General features: G+C 48.4%; 1 protein-coding gene across 10 annotated transcripts in view; it reads right to left on the bottom strand.

The window, feature by feature from the left end:
• Positions 1-19,833, bottom strand: part of NTM (neurotrimin) — a 1,092,588-nt gene that overhangs the window by 8,236 nt on the left and 1,064,519 nt on the right. For 7 of the 10 annotated variants that reach the window (XM_008259092.5, XM_089314446.1, XM_089314442.1 and 4 more), the window contains 4 exons: positions 15,391-15,525; positions 12,728-12,848; positions 8,150-8,301; positions 4,698-4,733 (listed from right to left, as the gene is read on the bottom strand). In XM_008259092.5, the coding sequence (XP_008257314.1) occupies positions 4,698-4,733; positions 8,150-8,301; positions 12,728-12,848; positions 15,391-15,525 (444 nt within the window). The remainder of the gene's footprint in view (positions 1-4,697; positions 4,734-8,149; positions 8,302-12,727; positions 12,849-15,390; positions 15,526-19,833) is intronic. The other 3 variants (XM_089314451.1, XM_089314457.1, XM_089314474.1) reach the window with 1 other exon arrangement.

The following is a 19,833-nucleotide window of genomic DNA, read 5'->3' as shown; positions in this document are numbered from 1 at the left end:
ATGAATCAGACAAGAAGCTGGGCCCTCAGGGCAATCTGAGGCAGTAACAACCACGCCCGTATGGCTATGGTTGCACCTGCTGAGACCTCCCTGTAGAGATGTGAGGGTTGAGCGCCTGTCTAATGGTGGCAACATGAAAAGTCCTCACATTACCAGCTTTTGAGCCATTGGAACCATCCCCAGAGCCTCCCTATCTTTACCTATTGTCTTTCTTGGCCCCTAATCTGTCACTTTACTCTTTGTCTAGGGGCCTCTGCAAATGTTTACCTGAGATACAGAGAGAATGGAAAATCACATTATGGGATACCCTGGTAATCTCTGTTCTCTGAGCCAAGGTCCTCATATACAGAAAGAGAGACAAGGCGGCTAGGCCTGATCCTCCAAACAAGTGGAATACCTACTCAAGCTGGCTGAAAATGCACCTGTGCATGGAAGCACTCAACCTGTTCTTGCAAGGCACCTGACAGATGATATCCTTTACACTGAGGTGGACTTCAGCAACTTTGGGGAGCCACCTTGAAGATGCAAAGATGTCAGAGGTGATCTGTGATCTAGTGTTTTGTGACTGAGATAAGATCTGACATAAAGTCAGGATGGTGGAGAAGCCAGGAGTGCTGATGCCAAGATGGTGGTGCACATGGCAAGGATGGTCCTTGGGAATACTGTGATCCCTTGAGTGCAGCCCAGATGAGAAGGAGGAGATATTCCATCAATCATTGTATTCAAATACCCCTGGTTGATGAGTCTCCGTGTGCAAACTGAAGAGAGGAAGGACAGACTGAAGGAAGACTTGTAGAGACACAGCGGTCATAGAATGTTCACCCCCAAACCACAGGCAGCACAAACATAGTGTATAATTGGGGTGAATTCTCTACAGAGGGCTGGGGAAGCTGGTTCAGAGGTACTGGAACAAGCACACAGGGAAGATGCTCCCGCTGGCATCTGGGACCACCCAAAAGAGGAATACATTGAAAACTCAAGTTTCTGCTCTAGATACTAGAATTGATTTCTTACAAAGTAAAGATCTCCAAATAACTTCAGTAAATGTATCCCTATCGGCTGCTTTCTTCCTGTCTCTAGATCTTCAACACACACTCCTTGGAAGAAAGTCAACTCTCTTCAGTGTCTACACAGGTAAAGGACAATTTGATCTAACTCTGACCTTAACTAGAACACACCCTGAACTTGCCAGGTGGCAGCAATTCCACCTTTCCAATTGAATAGTGGGTCCTGCTTTCACTTAGATCCCACCACAGGAAGATGGAAAATGCAACCAAGAGAGTCTTTATATTTACTCTGAAATTGTCATAGTGCACTGCAGCCCACCCTCTCTGCTGTGGTCTTAAGAAGAGACGTAGAAGGGCTGGCACTGTGGTGGAGCAGGTAAAGCCACCGCCTACAGTGCCAGTTCAAGTTCTGGCTGCTCCACTTCCAACCCAGCTCTCTGCTAATGCACCCTGGAAAAGCAGGGGAAGATGTTCCAAGACCTTGGGCCCCTGCATCCACAAGGGAGACCCAGAAGAAGCTCCAGGCTCCTGGTTTCATATAGGTCCAGCTCCGGCTGTTGTCACCATTTGAGGAGTGAACCAGCAGATGGAAGACCTCTCTTCCCCCACCCTCACCCCCGCCTCTGCTCTCTCTGCAACTCTGCCTTTCAAATAAATCTAAAAAAGAAGAGATGTAGAAATGCCCACTCTGTTCTCTACGTCAGCTTGATATGCTGTGGCCCAGCACATGTTGGCTCTGGTTTCCAGAAGGAGCAGCTTTGTTGGAGCTCCCCGGCCAGTGTGAGCCTGCTGCCCAGCTATCAGTGACATTGTGGCTATAACGAAAATGAACAGTGCCTGAAAACCTAAGCTTGCATTTCCTCATCAGGGCCTTGACTGCAATTGATCTCTTTGATGTATTAGGAAGCCAGGCAGAGTGGCAAGAAATATTCAAAAGAAACAACAAGGAAGAAATAGGGGAGGGAATGAGGGAGAGTGGGAGGAAGGAAGAAAAAGAATGAATGAGAGAAGGTGGGAGGGAGGCAGGCAGGCAGGCAGGGAAATAAAACAATGGAAAAAAGACACTTGCTTCATCCGAAATTTCCAAGTCAACACTCGGTGCTTCTGCTCAATTCATAAAGTGATTCCTTTTTTGCCAGCAAAGCCAATACTTGAAGTGGAATCCAAGTAAGCCCCAGACTGCTTTTGGATGATAAAGGCAGAGGGCACTGATTTCATGTGAGGATGGGTGTACAAACTTTCTAGAAAGACGGTGAGGGATTTTTTTTCTTCTCTACTGGCAGTTTCTGTTGTTTAGACACACAGGTGCCACAGGAATGCTTACTGCCGGACGGGTTGGCCCAATTATCTTTAATCCTCTGCAGGGAACAACTGATCGCCTCTCCCACTGCAGTCTTTCTTTCTGACATCCCAGGCTTACTTCTTTAATGAACTGGCTTGATGGTCACTGTGAGCCTCCCAGGCATTAATCCGCCCAACGTCGCCAGCCCACTGGTGCCATCAAGTCAGATGTCACACCTAGGAGACGAAGCACCAAGGACGGGAGGATGGGAAATGGGCAGCTGGGGAGGCTGAGCCGGCAGCATAGGCCCTTGCTCCTTGCCTGTGCAAAGGAACAGTGGCATCCCCCAGAGTCTTTCTTTATCTCTGCAGGAGTGCAGCAACCAGCAAACAGCAATACTACAAGGTGACATGCAATCTGTTGTGTCTGCAAAAAAGGGAGCATGGAAGAAAATTCCAGGGAAGATGGAAATTCTCTCATCAAAAGCCTGTAGTCTACCCAGATATTGGGCAACAAAATAGCTCTGGACTTCTCTTCCAGCCAAGGGTCCCCTGTCAGCAGAAATCCATGCAATCGAATAAATCTCCCCTGGTATTTCCTGGATCAGTGTGACTTGGGGGAATCACTAAGAAAGTAGGAAGCTCTCTCTTCTACCAGAGATGAGCAAAGAGGGGGTCATGGTGGTGAGGGGTGGAGACAATGGCAACAGGTGAGGGAGGTCTTTGTGCTCAGTTGCATGGGCTGTGTAAAAGGAGCTGCCAGCAACATTGAGCACCACGTGAACCCAACTGCTGAACTTTCCACCTGTCCATCTGCAAGATCAACCTTCCTTCCTGACCCATTCCCCCTCACCCAACACGATGGCAGCTGGGGTGGTGGCTGAGCACCTACAGAGAATCACAGTAAAGCTGGCACAGTTTACCCCAAAACTGATCAGGCCACAGAAGCAGGGAAGAAGGCAGGCCAGCTCTGTCTCAGAGAGGAGCCGTGGAGCCTGACACATCCCCCATGCTCAGCACCAGATAAAACGATCTGTTTGTTGTTGGCTTTGATGTGCGATAATGTTCCCACCGTCACTTCAATATACCTTCATCTACCTTCTAACACTAGCTTGTTAGAAACCGAGACTGGAGTTTTAAAAGCTCCTATTCCATTTGTGAATGAACATCTAAGCAGCCAGAACTGGTTTAGGAAGTCCTGAAAGCTGATTTGTGGCGTCGTCTCTTGTAGCTGGTCTCTCCCACTTTCCTTTTACCACCGATGTCAGTGGCTTCTCTAATGCTGTGCCTCAGATCTGAGAAGCTGTCTCACACAGGGGCTCAATAAACATAGCTTGAGTCATAAGTCGAATCTGAATACTTCCACTGACTTCACTTGCCTCTTCTATTTCATTGTTTCATTTTCTTGTTCGTACCTCATCGCCATGGTATTATTCACTGTGGTGAATAATGCATCCTTGACTCTTTTCATGATAAAACTATTTTTCCTCATCTGTCAAACAGCTTCTCCTATAATTTATTTCTCTGTATCGCCTTCTCCACCTCCCAGGTCGGTTGTATCCCCCGTGATCGTTTGCACAGCCAGAATGTGAATGGAGCAAAAGGAGAACAGGATGGATCTGGGGTTAGGTGGGAAGAGGGAGGTCAGGGACAGGGGTGGGAGATGGGAAAAGCCACTCCCTCCATGGCCCGTACAGTGGCCTTACTGCTGGGCTACTGCACCAAAACACACCAAACCATTTTCAAAGCCTTTTAAATAGGCATTCGCTGTTGAACAGTAGAACGACTCTGTAAGGTAGATAAGGCAGAACAACAGGAAGCTGAGTCTAAACAAGGTCCAGTGACTTGCCTAAGAACAAAGAATGATTAAACAACGCGCTCTGAGCTAGCAACGTGGTGGTGACCCCTCTAGATCTTTGTTTACTGGCCCCCACCATGCAGCGGCACTGCACCCGCCTTCCCTTCACTGGGAACCTGTGTGAGAGCCAGTGCTGCCTTTGATGGGATATTTAAATGGGCAAGTCTGCCATGTCTGATCCTATTGCTGAGGTGCACTGACAGAATTCTTGCTATGAAAACCGTGCCAGTGGTTGGAGATGTCTTCCTGTGGATCCAGATGTACTTTCAACCTTCTGCCTTCATGCTGATCTGTGTTCTTGGAGACGCCTATGCTGTTCCACTTTCCTTCTTCCTTTCCTGCCCTCCGGGATGGGGTGGGGCGTGGGGAGAGACAAGAGGAAGCTAGCCTCGGGAAGGCTCACCAGCAGCTCCTAGGACGCGCCCCCACTGTCTTCTAAGAACATTAGGCACAGTGGCCTCGGGTAATGCACAGTCAGGGACAGGGAGGCAGGGACAGGAGCTGGGGACAGGAGGGAGGGGAGACAAAACATAAAGCAAGGGGATACTGACCTTGCAACAAAGTTGAGCTTGTAGGCTCATTTAGTTCTAAACCAGGTGAGGGACATACAGGAGAGAAAAATGAAAACAAACACATATATTATATACAGTAGCTATATATTTGTCATATATAGTTTGTATACTGCACTTCACAAACGTCTCTGGAGGGATGGATAAATAAAGCAAGACACAAACGTCAAAGGCGGTAGGTAGGACCAGGTGGGGCAGACGGAACACTGACAGGCTGCAGGTTTCCCAGCTTGTCCGGGATGGCCGGGAAGGGAAGGAGCTGACTGCTCAATGCGTTGTCCAGCGTGGGTGGACTCATGCCTTGGTGTGCTGAGCCAGGGGACTCAGGTGATGGCAAAAGACCCAAGCCTCTTTTGGGATGAGATTCTCTCCCACATTCCCACCTGTGTTGTGTTGCCGTGGGAGATCAAAGTCAAGGAACTCTGATCTCACAGAACCATGATAGGACCACAGGCTCCCCAGAGACACTGCGGTGCAGAAGTGTGGGAGCAGAGCCGTGGGAGCCTCCCACAAGCTCTGCAGACTAGAGACTGGGAGCTCAGAGCCTTGTGGCTTCAACATGGGGAGCCTGTTTCCATTTGGCTTCAGGACCCAGGAGAGCAGTCCTCTGCATCAGGAGCCTCACTAGCCAATAACTAGATCACTTGCAGAGTGCACACAGTTCATGCAAAGCTGGTGACAAAAAGATGATTTGGCCAATTCACTGCAATGCTACAGGAGAATGTACTTCATCATGGAGGGTACAGGTTCACATCTGGGATATGCTGCTTTCCAAGGGGCATTGGTCTGCCTGAGGGCTTTTAATGAGAATAGCATGGGACACTCCCTAGCAAACTCCTGCTTGTCCAAAGGCCTCCTAGGTGCTGAGCCTCAGTAAAGAGCTTAGGAGCCACAGCAGTGTCCGTATCAGGCTCGGCCAGAGACAAGGGCTTGAAAACACGCATCACAGACATTCGTGGAGTTTCTCTGTCTCCACGGCACTATGAAACCCATGTGGTCTCCCCAGTGGGGCTCAGAAACGGAACTGGTGTCTGACTGGCTGAATTCGAGCACACTGAATCCTTGATCTACCTCTTGGCAACAGTAGCTTAAGGCGCTGAGACAACCTGAGAACTGCGCCACCGCCCCCCAGGGGGGAGGAGGGGAGCCAGTGCTGTGGCATAGCAGGTAAAGCCACCACCTGCAGTGCCGGCATCCCATATGGGTGCCAGTTCGAGTCCTGGAGGCTCCACTTCTGAGCCACCTCTCTATCATGGCCTGGGAAAGCAGTGGAAGTTGGCCCAAGTGCTTGGGCCCCTGCACACACATGGGAAACCCAGAAGAGGCTCCTGGCTCCTGGCTTCAGATTGGCTCAGCTCCGGCCATTGCAACCAATTGGAGAGTGAACCAGTGGATGGAAGACCTCTCTCTCTCTCTCTCTCTCTCTTGCTCTCTCTCTCTGCCTCTCCTGTGTAACTCTGACTTCCAAATAAATAAACAAATCTTAAAAAAAATCAATGAAAGAAAAAGCGTTCAGTTCAATTAAAACAACAACAACAACAACAACCTGTTAACCTTTAAAAAAAATTAAGAACTGCCCCCTCTCCAACGGGCCCCACTCTTGACTTGATCCAGTCTTTCTAAACTGACATGAGCAGATACCACCGCTTTCTACACAGTCCTGGACTCCGTAATGCTGGCAATAGTAGCCACGACTCAAAGGATACGCAGGATGGATGGGATGCTGGCAATGGGAGGGAGGGAGGGACAGGAAGCAGAAGTTCCAATGGCCACCCAGGGACAGGGGTCTTGAGGAAAGAGCACATTTCTCACTCATGCTTCGCTGCTCTTTTGGATGATGAACGCCAGCAATTCCATTCCTACAAAGCAAGTTTGCTCCACTTCCCTACTCTCATCTTGAGATGGTTTAAGGGAGAGGGGCTGGGATCAGACAGTTGTGATCAAGCCAAAGGCAAACCCACACCACACATGGACATTGGAAGAGAGACCAGTTAAAGGAGGAGGAAGACTGCTTCCTGGATTGAGGGCTGGAAAGTGAGGGAGAGTCTGGGCGTTGCAAGGCAAGGGAGGGGATCTCTCCTTTCCAACCCTGAGGCCCTGTGTTAGCACAGACAGACACCTGCCAAAAAGCCAAGACAGCATGACAAATGGGAAGGAGGCTTACGACCAAGCCTGTGTGAGGGATGCCAGACAGATCAATCCGTCTCATCACAGCTCCACCCCTTCCCAGCCTCCCGGATAAAGGTGGGCAGAAGGCAGGCAGGGTGTGATATGGAATCAGAGACAGCAGGAATGGGCAGCATGGGGCTGTGATTCCGAGCAGGCTGTGCACACTGCCACCAAGGGCATGCAGCAGGGACAGGGGACAGGGCAGGCCCCTGAGGCTGTGGGATTGTCTGAGAATTCTCAGGGAAAAAAAGGAATTTATGCACTTGCCAATTATCTGCCAAAAACCTCCTCTTTCTCTCCCTATCAACTCAAGAGTGGACCTTAACACTGGGTTTGGGGGAACCGATTTGAAAAATCCCAAGCTCCCTGAATGTCCCGGGGATGAAGGCAACCAAAAATTAATCCTGTGGTCCGCAGTGAGTGTGTGCATCCATCAGTGGCTGCAAGCCACCCCTGATGCGCCAAATCCTGCCTGGTGACAGACAGGAAGGCAGGCTCACTGCTACGTAGCTACTCTATTCAGCAAGCAAGACACCAAGGTCAACCTGCTTCTTTTGTCATCACAACTGCCAGATATGTGGTGATAAAGCCAGAGCAATTAGCCTGGTCCCCATCAGTCCTTCAGTCCATTGCTGTTGAATGGTGACCATGTGATATTATGTCCAGATGGTGGCTTGGATGGACAGATGTCCTAACCCAGCCAACAGCATCCTTTTGACCTGGGGAACCTGGGAAATGCTCCTTTTCTATTACTTCTCCATCTGCAGCCAATGCCATTAGGACCCAAGCCCTCTGATTCTACTCTGATGAATCTGATTTGGTTTCTCTTACATCCCAATGGCTGGATAAAGTTTCAGAAGAGGGAGCACTTTCTACGAACCCCGTGAGCGGAGTACTGCAATAGCAAATGTCCCTCCCTGGGCTCTTGACGGTTCTATTCAATTATAAATGCAAAGTCATGTTAGGAGACATCACTGAGGAAAATGACAGAAAACGCTTTGTCATCCCAGAGTCCTTTTCTCCCGTTGTAGGACTGCGAGAAAGAAACCTCAACCTTCCGTTTTCATTTGCATTCCTTCATATCCTAGTTTCTTCTCTCTTCCTCTCCCCCTGCTCCTTCCCCACATCCCTGCCTCACTCACCTCTGATAGCCACCCCATGCTGGAGCTCCCTGCAGCTCCTCCCCTCCTCCAACCCTTCCCTCCCTGCCCCGCCCCCACTTACACCCTTCCCCTTTCAGTGCCAGGCTCAGGGCACAGTCTCACCAAATAGCGTGATGCTGGCATTGGTGTGGCCCAACTTGTTGGAGGCCACGCACGTGTAGTTCCCATAGTCGTGCTCAGAGACATTGAAGAAGATGAGCTTGGACAGGAAGGGTCTGTTTTCCACTTTGACCCCCTTCTTGCCTTCCATCAGTCTGAGACAAACAAGAGACACAAAGCAGAAAGAGGAGATGGTGACGCTTTTCTCCCAGGAAGAAGACAGACTCTCAGACTAACGACGTAACCGCCCCCTCCTCACATGCCATCTCCACTCTTTGTTCCAGTGAATGCCACCGGGCAGTGACCCATACACTTGTATTTCTCTAGTTCTGTGTGTACATCTCAGGAAGCTCTTCTCAGTACACCTTATCTCCCTCTCCCCACATCCAAGTTCTCTGCGAGCAGGTGCAGCCACTTATCCCCGCGTTGGGATAAGTGTCATCCATACCACATCACGCACACCATGCCAGCTGGGTGACAGTGGAGCAATAGTATGCATGCAACAGGTGCTGAAGGGCGATGACTTGTTTGATGCTGATGAGGGTGGTAATGAAGATGGTGATGGTGACGATGGTGACAACAATGAAACTAATTTAAAAAAAAAATCTCAAGCTTCAAAGACAAGAGAAATCCTGCACAATTGGCAGGAAAGATGTTTTTCAAGCACCTGGGTCATAAAATGTCTTCTTAAGCACTCAAGGCATTTTACAGATAATATTTTATTATTTTTTTTCTGTGAAGAGGAGAATATAATCAGAGATAATTTTCACATCAGGGAACACTGAAGGGCTTCTGCTAGAGTGTGTCGAAAGAGGATGAGCTTGGGAGAGACAGCACAGCAAGATACAGCCCTGTGGGGCCGGGCCAGTCTCCTGAGCAATGCGTTATGATGGCCCAACATGCCACAGGGCTCATCCTGTGCTGGGCATAAGAGCCATGGAAGAACATCGCGGAGCCAGGTTTTCTTACTGCCCCTTGGAGTTCATTACTGGGCAGACATAAAGGGAGGAAGCTGCCCTAGGCGTAGGAGTCAGCGTGAGTGTTTCCTCTATCTCAGGAGGCCCTCAGCAGTCGTTCCCAATGCAGTCGTGAGGCTATACAGAAATTCAAGACCAGCTTTACTCCTTTTGCAAATGCTGAGATGTCTTCTTTAAGCTCATGGGTTACAAGCTACCTTTGTATTCCTTGCTTCGTAGCTTGTTGTGTGGTTCAGGACAGAGAAACACTGAAGGGACAAGAAACCCTTCTGAATGAAGGGTGTTAGGGAACAGGGACACAAAACTAAGTTGGCTGCTTAGGGCCTGCCTGGAGCAGGACTTGGAACAAGTAACAACGTCAGGTGGATATAGGGGACATGGCTGGTATTGGATCCATCAAACCAAGACAGGCAGCACTCAAGGCTGGCATAGAGGGCAGCTGCTGTGTCATTGCCTGAAGGTGTCATTTATGGATATTACAGAAGATTCTCTCCACTGCCCCCTCCCCAAGTTTATGGTGTAACCTTGACCAGAAGACACTGTTCTCACTCAGTAGCTGTTGTTGGAGGGACTTGCCTTGCTTTTCATGATGTAGCTTCTTCTCTGGTTACTGTTGTCTTTCAAAAGTGAGGGATAGTGAACTGGGTCCAGGGGCTTCATTAGAAGGCCAGCACTGTTCTGATGTCATGAAGCATCTGGCTGTGTGACCAGAGGGCATTTTTATGTGTCTGGCCTGTTATGTAGATACTGATCCTCCAGGGGGCGCTGTCCATAGAAAGCTCTGTACACCACCCATTGGGGCGAGGAGCTTCTGCAGTGAGCCCAGAGCCTCCATGATCCGTTTTGTCATGTTGACACCACTCCTAGGACAGGGAGTGAGGGAGGAGGCTTCACATCTGAAGCAGGCTGTGGACGAGATTTCAGCTCTGCACTGGGAACTTACCCAAAACATGCTCTCTACTTGAAAGCTCTGAAGTGTCTTCAGCTAAAGACACTGTGGGCTGGCCACCTGCACCCCCAGCCCCAGGGCTGACACATTTCCCCTTTCCCTGGGCAGACACCTGCTGCCCAAGCATGGGCTTTAGCTACTCCATGGAGCTGTAGGGTTTTTGTAGCTCATGTTCCTGTTCGTTGGCTGCCCTTATTAAGCGCAGTATTCCATTCGCTCGTGTTTTGATGGATAACTCACACAGTGAGAGGTACTGCTACGTGGCCAAACAGCCTCTATCCTAAATTTTGAGAAAGCTGCCTGCCCCATGACACAGACTCATGTCACTGGAGAACAGGAGATGGGGCAGGGCCAGCCTCTCCCGGGCAGCCAGGATATGCCCACTGACCACCTGCTTGACCAAGCCAACCCAACGGGAAGGAAAGAGAAGGAGAGGCTACCAGGAGAGTTCAGACCATGGAGGGGAGCAGCTGTCTATGCCCAGGCCTCTGAGAACAGTCAGCAGGCAGGCTTTCTGCTTCTCCCAGAGGCTGCTCCTGAGTGACAGAGCAGGAGGCTGCTCCTCCAAGCACCACACCTGCCATGGGAAGGGGAGGGCTCTTCCTTTTCCCCTCCATTGTGCACATTTGCTCTATTCCCTCCATGTGTGCTGAGGTCTTATTTACTTCTGTTCAGGCACAGTTTTCCATAACATACATTTCCCCTGAAATTTCTGAAGACCCTTCTTATACGCAGATTAAAAAAAAAATTGGCATCCAAATACGATTTATCTTTTAATTCCCCTTCCACGAACTTTCCGAAGCACCTCGACTTCTGTTTCTACTTTTCTCCTGCATAAATTAGAGCAACAGCAGGCAGCTGAAGAGTTTTCACTGTGACTCAGACAATGGAAGGTTCTGGAACTGACCCCGCAGCTCAATCGTTTTTCTGTTTTGCTTTCTGCTGTGTAATCCTGATGCCTCAGTTTTCCTCTTAGCACAATAAGAAGGGATCATTGTGGGGAGTGCTTCAGGGTTTTTAAGGCAGGTAACCACGTTTGCTTATTGGAAAAAAAAACTATCTGCTTGATTCGGAATTCTTGGCAGGAAGAAGGAAAGTCAACTTTCTGGGGACTTCTCCTTCCTTGTTTTTCTCTAAAGATTTATTTATTTAAAAGGCAGAGTGACACCCAGAGAGTGAGAGACCCAGAGATCTTCCACCCAAGGGTTCGCTTCCCAAATGGCAGCAATGGCTGGGGCTGGGCCAGGCGGAAGTCAGGAGCCAGGGACTCCATCTGGGTCTCCTATGTGGGTGGCAGGGGCCCGAGGACTTGGGACATTGCCTGCTGCTTTCCCAGGTGCATTAGCAGGGAGCTGGATCAGAAGCAGAGCAGCTGGGAATCAAACCGGCGCTCTGATCTAGGACACAGCACCGCAAGCTGAGGCCTAACCAGCTGAGTCCAACGCAGGCCCTGTTTCTCATTTCTCTGTGAGTTTGTTTCTCCTTTCTCCCCTTCCGTTCATCCTTCTATAAAATGGGCTAGAGGCATGCAACACACCTCGCTAGAAGCTACGAGAATATGTCCTCTAAAACTGAAAAAGCCCAATACGCTGCTCTTCCTCACAGAAGGGTTGTGACGAGGCACAGTGATCTGTCAGTCGGCGACTTGGTTCGGTTGTGGATTCAGAGACTGAAAGAGCTTCTGGTGACTACAGCAGGAAAGGAAACCGAGCTCTGGAGAAGATGTTCTGCACAGCGTGGGCCACACTTGGCTGCCTCCAGGCCTGGCACTGCCCGCTCTGGGCTCCTTCTCAGAAGCAGTCCCTGGGCTGGTTGCCCTTCCCTGCGTCTCCTCCTTCCTCCCTGCTTCCTCTTCCCCAAAATTTTTTTGCATGGCCTGCACCACACCACCCTTTTCCTGAGAATGTTCTGAACACAGACAGCTCCCCCGCACTGCTTCGGTGCTCATCCACCTTAAAATAGCTCTTGATCGTGATAATTGCCATGTTGCTGGCTGAGCCACGCTGCTGACCCCTGCGGTGACATGACATGTGAGAACTCAAGCAAACACCCTGATGGAGGCCCCAACAACGGGAAGGAAGGGGAGAGTCCTCTCTCTTCCCTCCTGCTGGGGAGGGAGAACTTGGCCACAAGGAAGGACTAAGTCAGGTCATGGACTCTGACAAGGCCTTGCCATGGAATGCACCTGCAACCAAAGTGGAGACTTGCTGGCCACATGACTAGTGACCCTCCCCATACAACCCCCGAACACCGTAATCCCAGTCTGAGAATGTGTTTAACATTGCTCCGGGCAGAACCCATTATTTGCTTTTGTTACAAAAATTTGTGGGCCCTGAAATCTCTTGTGACTTTGCTGACCTGATTAAAAACAAAACAAAACAAAACAACCCCCTCCCCCAAACCCGAAGTGTTACCTTACAGGTCTCCTTGGTGGATGACTGAGCATTAACTCTGCACAAGAACATTAAAATCCCTGCTGAAATCCATTGCTATCAAGAAAAGAAGTGTTTGTATACTGTTTCACTCCAAGATGGAGGACAAATTCACAAAAAGATTTGCAGGGTTCATTGGAGACCATCTGGAATCAGGAACTAGTGGTAAAGCACTCTTCTTCTGGGGGGGTGAGGGCGGGGGTAGAGGGGAGGGGGACGTTACCTTTTGTCGTCCTTGTACCACTGGAACTCGGCAGAGGGAACTGCTGAGGCTTCACACTGCAGCGTCCCCTTCTGTCCCACGGGGACGCCTGTACCCTTAGCTTCTGATATGTACGGTGGGTCTGCAGAGAGAAGAAGTCCTATAGCATTTACCATGCCTTTGAAAGCAAGGAACGCTGATTCATTCATGGATTTTTTTTTTTCACACCCTCTTCTACCTTGGCTTCCTTGCACTGTCAAACTGCTATCCAAATCGTGCCAGGGAATGAAAGCACTTCTAATGCTGTTCTAAGAAAAGGCTCCATCTTCTGAGCATACATCGCTTCTCTTCTCCACTGTACCAAGACAGAATGACCAGGTATTCAGGTCTACTTCCTGTTTAGATTTCTTAGCTTCCATAGGGTAATGCCAACCCAGCAGCCCTGCACCTTGCACATTGACCTTTCATCAGCTTTATAGAATGTCTTCCTTGCCTAAGCATATAGCCTCAGCCTATGCAGTTCCCATCAAAAGCTCAGTTGCAAGAAGCAATAGTCATGGATCTCTGCCTGGAGGAAATATAGATCAGTTTTCTTTACTGCATTCTCTCAAATGAATCCAGCATCAGCCCAGGCCAATCCAGTCTGGCAGACCTAGTCTGCTTTCATCTGTAGTCTTCACCGAACCACCCCTGATTTCCCAGCAGTTGGCACCAAAGGACATTATTGAAAACAGTCGCAACAAACTTACTCTTCTGTTACTGAAGAAATACTGTATGTGGAGTTATTGACATTAGTCTCAAAGGGTTCTATTTGTAGAGATCCTGAAGAGAATATTCAGCAGGATTTCAAGACCAGGAAAAGCAGTGTTTCACCCAGGGAGATAACTTGCTTTAATCTTAAGGACAACGTAAATCGTAAAGAAGGTGATATGTGCTCTCTTTACTTTAGCAATGGAAACTTTGTGGTATGCATTTCAAATGCTGATTTTTCCTTAGCTTTCATGCATTTTCCTTTGCTTCCCGTTCTTTGCGTTTTATAATTATAAATTGTATAACTTTGTAAATCCCTTCAGAAAAACTGAGATAGGCAAAAAAAAAAAGTTTTAGGCTTGCTATATCTATTTCCTTGCTTTTTAAAGTGTTTCATATTTAATAGGTTCACGCTCTAACAGGAACCAAAATCTTAAAGAATGTGTATTTGTGGCCAACATTGCGGCATAGCGAGTTAAGCTGTCACCCACGATGCCGGCATCCCATATGGGCATCAGTTTGCATTGCAGCTTCTACACTTCTGATCCAGCTCCCTGCTGTTGTACCTGGGAAGCTAACAGAAGATGGTCCAAGTGCTTGGTCCCCTGCATTTAGGTGGGAGGCCCAGGTGAACTGGCTCCTGACTTTGGCTGAGCCCAACCCTAGCCATTGCAGGCATTTGGGGAGTAGACCATCAGATGAAACATTCTCTCTCTCTCTCTCTGACTGTCTCTTTCTCTCTATCTTCTTCCCTCTTCTGCAACCCCATCAAATAATAAATAAATAAATCTATTTTTTTATAAAAAAAAGAATGTGTACTCACCTAGGCACAACATTCCTCCCCTCTCTCCACCCTCCCCACAGACTGAAGCAGGAAGGCTTCTTGGCTGTTGCATTAGAGCTCAGGTTCTGTTCTATCCTGGGACTCCCCAGAGTGCACACAACAAAGAAAACCTTCAGAATGTCACAGAGAACTGAATCAGCACACACAATGCAGAACAGAGGGAGAAGAGGTGAATGAGAGGGCAGAAACTTGTGTAGGATCAAGGTTGGTGTGGACGTGCATGGCTGATAAAGCAGTGGTCTCCAAACACTTTGGGTTCTGCTTCTCTACCAGGAAAAACCACTTGAGACATACTCTTGATTGCCTGCACATGTGCCTATTGGTGTATACCACAGACATCAACATCTGTGGTAGTACGAGGATGATATGCAATAAACACACCACAAATCTAAGTTCTCATAGTTCTTCCATACATGGTCGCACATGAATTTTGCTCCATTATGTAGAAGGGGAGAGGTTCCAGGACAGCTATGTTGTATGAGCACACAAAAGGAAAATCTAGGCTTGAAGGCGCATTATCCACTGAGGGCTGTTTAGTGCCCCCTAAGCCATGAAAGTGAAGTTTGCTACTATATTAAATTACTTTCAGACACTTCATTTATTTATTTTTTATTTGAAAGGTGGAGACACAGAGAGACTGATTCTGAGGGAGAGAGCACGCGTGCATGAGAGAGATTGATTGATTGATTCTATCTGCTGATTCACTCTCCAAATGGCCACAAGAGCCAAGGTTGGGCCAGGTCTCAGACAGGAGCCAGGAACTTCATATGGGTCTTCTATGTGGGTGGCAGAGACCCAACTACTTAGGCCATCATCTGCTGCCTCGCAGGTGCATTAGGGAGCTGGATCAGAAATTGAGTCAATGGGACTCTGCCTGGTGCTCCAATATGGGTGCCGGCATCACGATGCTGACCCTGTTACCTAGAGGTGTGCAAACCTTGTTGCCTCTGAAGAGTGTGGACAATGATGCTGCACTATTTCCCACCCTGAGTCAGTAGCTGGCCCTACCACGGGCCTGCTGACAGCTCATGGCTGTGGCCACGATGGGGTGTGTGGGGTGTCGGGGGGCAGGGGTGGTGAGAGCACTTACAGTTCACGGTAACCTTTACTCTCCGCACCACTGGCGCAGCCACATCGTTGGAGGCACTGCACTCGTAGTCCCCTGACTGCTCTCGAGTAATGCCCTGAATTTCCAAGTATTCGTCTTCACTCACAAAGCCAACAGCTGCAAGAGAAGGCAGGGAGAGTGAAAGGGAAATAAAAAAAAAATACCACAAGTATAAACTTGGAAGACAACTTATAGCATGGTTACATCTGCAGAGAATTGTGGCACCAGTGAGTTCAGATTCACAGGGACTGCCCCGAGTCTCCCTCCGCATCACTTCCATCCCTTCTACAACCAACTCCCCAGTGGACAGCTGAAATGTTTGTATTTCTAACTGAATGGAGCACAGAGCCTAGAGAACACTGGTGCTCTCTAAGTGATTAATAATTCTGACATTTACACTGCCTGAACTTACAAAATGGTACGGCATTGGGATCTCAGTGCCCGCTTAACTCTTTCTGGTCTGTAGGTATCATTTGAGGGTATCTCAACTGAGAGCAGCTGACTTTGGCCCTGGACAGGAATCAGCTAAAAATTTCACATACACACACACACACACACACACACACACACGAGACAGGCCACAGAGGCAATGCAAATACTAGGACAAAAAATTTAACTTTAGATTCCCAAAGGTAAGACTATCAGTTGGATAGGCAGAAGTCAATTTTCTTTTTTTACATATTTACTTATTTGAAAGACAGAGAGAGAGAGAGAGAGAGAGAGAGAGAGAGAGAGAGAGGTCTTCCATCCACTGGTTCACTCTCCAAATGGCCAAATGGCCGAAAGACTCAGGCTTGGCTTGGCCAGGTCGAAGCCAGGAGCCAGGAACTTCCTTTGGATCTCCCATGTGGGTGCAGGTGCCCAAGGACTTGAACCATCTTCTGCTGCTTTCCCAGGTGCGTTAGTAGGGAGCTGGATTGGAAGTGGACCAGCCAGGACTAGAACTGGTGCCCTTTTGCGATACCGGTGCTACAGGACATCCTTAACCCATTGCACTACAACGCCAGCCCCCAAAAATCAATTTTTTAAAAATTATGTCAGTAAGGTCTTAGTGACAAGATCCTAAACACAGACCAGTGTTGGGACCCTGAACTTGAGTCCATAACAGAAGCATGGCAACAAATAAAGACAGGGCTGCACATCTCTGTGATCCAACTGCCCTTAGGCTCAATTTCAATAGTGAAAAACTAGGAAAATATGAGCTATCCTCTGCCTATCAGATACCCCACCTAATGTCTGGCCACTGGTGTTCAGTTAGACACTATAGACTAGACAAGAGTTCAAAGTTAAAAGACAAAGAAGATGGTCAGCGTTGTGGGGTAGCAGGTAAAGTCACCGTCTACCATGTCAGCATCCCATGTGGGCGCTGGTACGAGTCCTGGCTGGCTGCTGTACTTCCAATCCAGCTCCCCGCTAGTGGCCCAGGAAAGCAGTGAAAGGTGGCTCAAGTGCTTGGACCCCTGCACAAATGTGGGAGACCTGGAAGAAGCTTCTGGCTCTTGGCTTCAGTCTGTCCCAGCCTCGGCCCCTGCAGTTTTCTACGGAGTGAACCAGCAGATGGAAGGTATCTCTGTCTCTCCCTCCCTCTCTATAACTCTGACTTTCAAAAAAATAAATAAATCTTTTTTAAAATAAAATTGAAGAATAAAAACAACTGTTTACATCTGAGATTATCCTCTCATCTGGTAAGTGGGGATAACTACGGTTATTAACAGCTAGGTTATTTAAGGATAACAATATCTTAATCCATGACAATTTCTTTTTTTTTTTTTAATTATTTATTAGAGCCAGTGCTATGGCACAGTAGGTTAATCCTCCGCCTGCAGTGCCGGCATCTCATATGGGCGCTGGTTCTAGTCCCGGTTGCTCCACTTCCGATCCAGCTCTCTGCTGTGGCCCGGGAAGGCAGTAGAAGATGGCACAAGCACTTGGGAGGTCCAGAGGAAGCTCCTGGTTTCGATCAGGGCAGTCCCAGCCATTGTGGCCAGCAGATAGAAGACCTTTCTCTCTGTCTCTCCCTCTCACTGTCTGTAACTCTTCCTCTCAAATAAATAAATAAAATCTTTAAAAAAATATTTATTTATTTGAAAGCAGAGTTACAGAGAGAGAGAGAGGGAGAGATGGGGGTGGGGGGAGAGATCTTCCATCTGTTGGTTTATTCCCCAAATGGCCACAAAGGCCAGAGCTGGGTCAGGTCAAAGCCAGGAGCCTTGAACTCCATCCAGATCTCCTTTGTGGGTGGCAGGAACCCAAGGATTTGGGCCATCTTCCACTGCTTTCCCAGGCACATTAATAGGGAGTTGGATTGGAAGAAGGGCAGCTGGATCTCAAATCCTTGCTCATATGGAATGCCAGTGTTGCAGGCAGCAGCTTAACCCACTCCACTGCAATGTCGGCCCCACCAGGACAATTTTATGTTCGTTTTCAAACATTCTTTTTTTCTGGGTCAGTTGTAAGAGAAGAAGAGAGGCTGCTATTCATAACTATCATTGCGCAGTCAACATAAGTTAAAATCATCTCTAGCAACTGGGAAACATTTCTGCAGGCATAATAGATGCACAGTCCTAATACCCCCCCGGAGTTATTTAGAACAACAAGTGAATATGTGTTTTTATATCTTTGAAAGGGCTTTGGAATATTTCATGTGCTGCACACCTGTTGGCTTGAACGCCAGTACCATAGCCTGTGGAAGCACACTCAGGGCCAGTGAAGCAACACGAGCATGAGTGGCCCCACAAACAGAACAAACGGACACGGTCCCCCAGGTCATGGATCCCTCCAGGATGCTGTCTGCTAACCCAGAGCAAGAGAGTGGTAATGGTAAGAAACAAATAGGGCCGGCATTGTGGCGTAGCGCATAAAGCTGCCGTATGGGGACTGGGTCGAGACCCGGCTGCTCCACTTCCGATCCAGCTCTCTGCTATGGCCTGGGAAAGCAGTAGAAGATGGCCCAAGCATTTGTGCCCCCGCACCTGCATGGGAGACCTGGAGGAAGCTCCTGGCTCCTGGCTTCAGATTGGTGCAGCTCTGGCCATTGCCACTGATTGGGGAGTGAACCAGCAGATGGAAGATTCTCTCTCTCTCTCCGCCTCTCCTTCTCTGTGTAACTCTGACTTTCAAGTAAATAAATTAATCTTTAAAAAAAAAAGAAGGAAATATAATGTGCAGAATGGCATATATGGCCCGGCAGTGCCCTCTGCTTGTATTTGCTCCATGGTACTGTTGAGGTGCCTACTTCTGTCGTGTCAAGGAGAGTAACAGTTACAGGAGCCTTCTGCTGGCAGGTGTTTGCCAGCATCAACTTTCCCATTTGAGAATCTCCTCTTACATCTTCCTTCCTCGTGGAACCTACACTATGTATAAAAAAAACCCACGTTCTTCCCTCCATTAACCACCAGAAGAGGAAAGAAACTGGCTGTATCTATTATAAAAAGCAAGAAAGCGACACCAATTTCCCAAGAAGAGGTAGTTACGTGTCGATAGGCAGATAACAGGGCTGAAATGTCCAGGACACAGAAAAGACAACAAGCATTAACCCAAATGGACTCAGAGATACAACATGTAAGAACCTTGGAAGTGTCTCCACAGCCTTGACTGCTATTATTGTCATCTCCATATATTTAGAGGAAGAATGGAGGAAATGGAGGAAAGAGGTTTAAATGAAGAATTTGGGGGCTGGTGCTGTGGTGCAGTGGGTTAATGCCCTGGCCTGAAGTGCCAACATCCCATATGGGCAGTGGTTTGAGACCAGGCTGCTCCACTTCTGATCCAGCTCTCTGCTGTAGCCTGGGAAAGCAGTAGAAGACGGCTCAAGTCCTTGGGCCCCTGCACCCATGTGGGAGACCCGGAAGAAGCTCCTGGCTCCTGGCTTCAGATTGGTGCAGCACCGGCTGTTGCCACCAATTGGGGAGTGAACCAGCAGATGGAAGACTGACTCTCTTTCTTTCTCTCTCTCTCTCTCTCTGCCTCTCCTTCTCTCTGTGTGTAACTCTGACTTTCAAATAAATAAATAAATCTTTTAAAAAAATGAAGAATTTGTCATCCCCCTTCCATTGTCGTTGTTTATTTGCTACTGACCACAAGCCCACATTTGTCAGATCTCTCCCGGCTAGAATGTTATAATTACTGTGCAAAGCATCTCAGAGACCAGTGTCACACTTAATATTCCCATTAATTTTAAATGGTAGTCCTTGGTACACATGTGTGGCAATTGGTGTCATATTTTAATTAGGCTTGCCCTACACCATCTGAAATTAATAATAGCTCGAATTACCAGTGTAATTTATAAATTAACAGTGCCGCAGCGTTAGGAAATAAATTAGCTCTGGACAGCTGCTTCTGGATTGAGCTCTGGGGTCACAGCAGTGACTGGTGGAGCCTCAGGTTTCCTGGAGGCTGCATATGAGCCCATCAAAGTGAGGAAAT

Source organism: Oryctolagus cuniculus, chromosome 1, assembly GCF_051225735.1.
Source record: "Oryctolagus cuniculus isolate XC-2025 breed Fujian yellow rabbit chromosome 1, ASM5122573v1, whole genome shotgun sequence".
Classification (NCBI taxonomy): domain Eukaryota; kingdom Metazoa; phylum Chordata; class Mammalia; order Lagomorpha; family Leporidae; genus Oryctolagus; species Oryctolagus cuniculus.
Note: the sequence above shows the minus strand (reverse complement) of the source record. Positions and strands in the feature narration are given on the sequence as shown.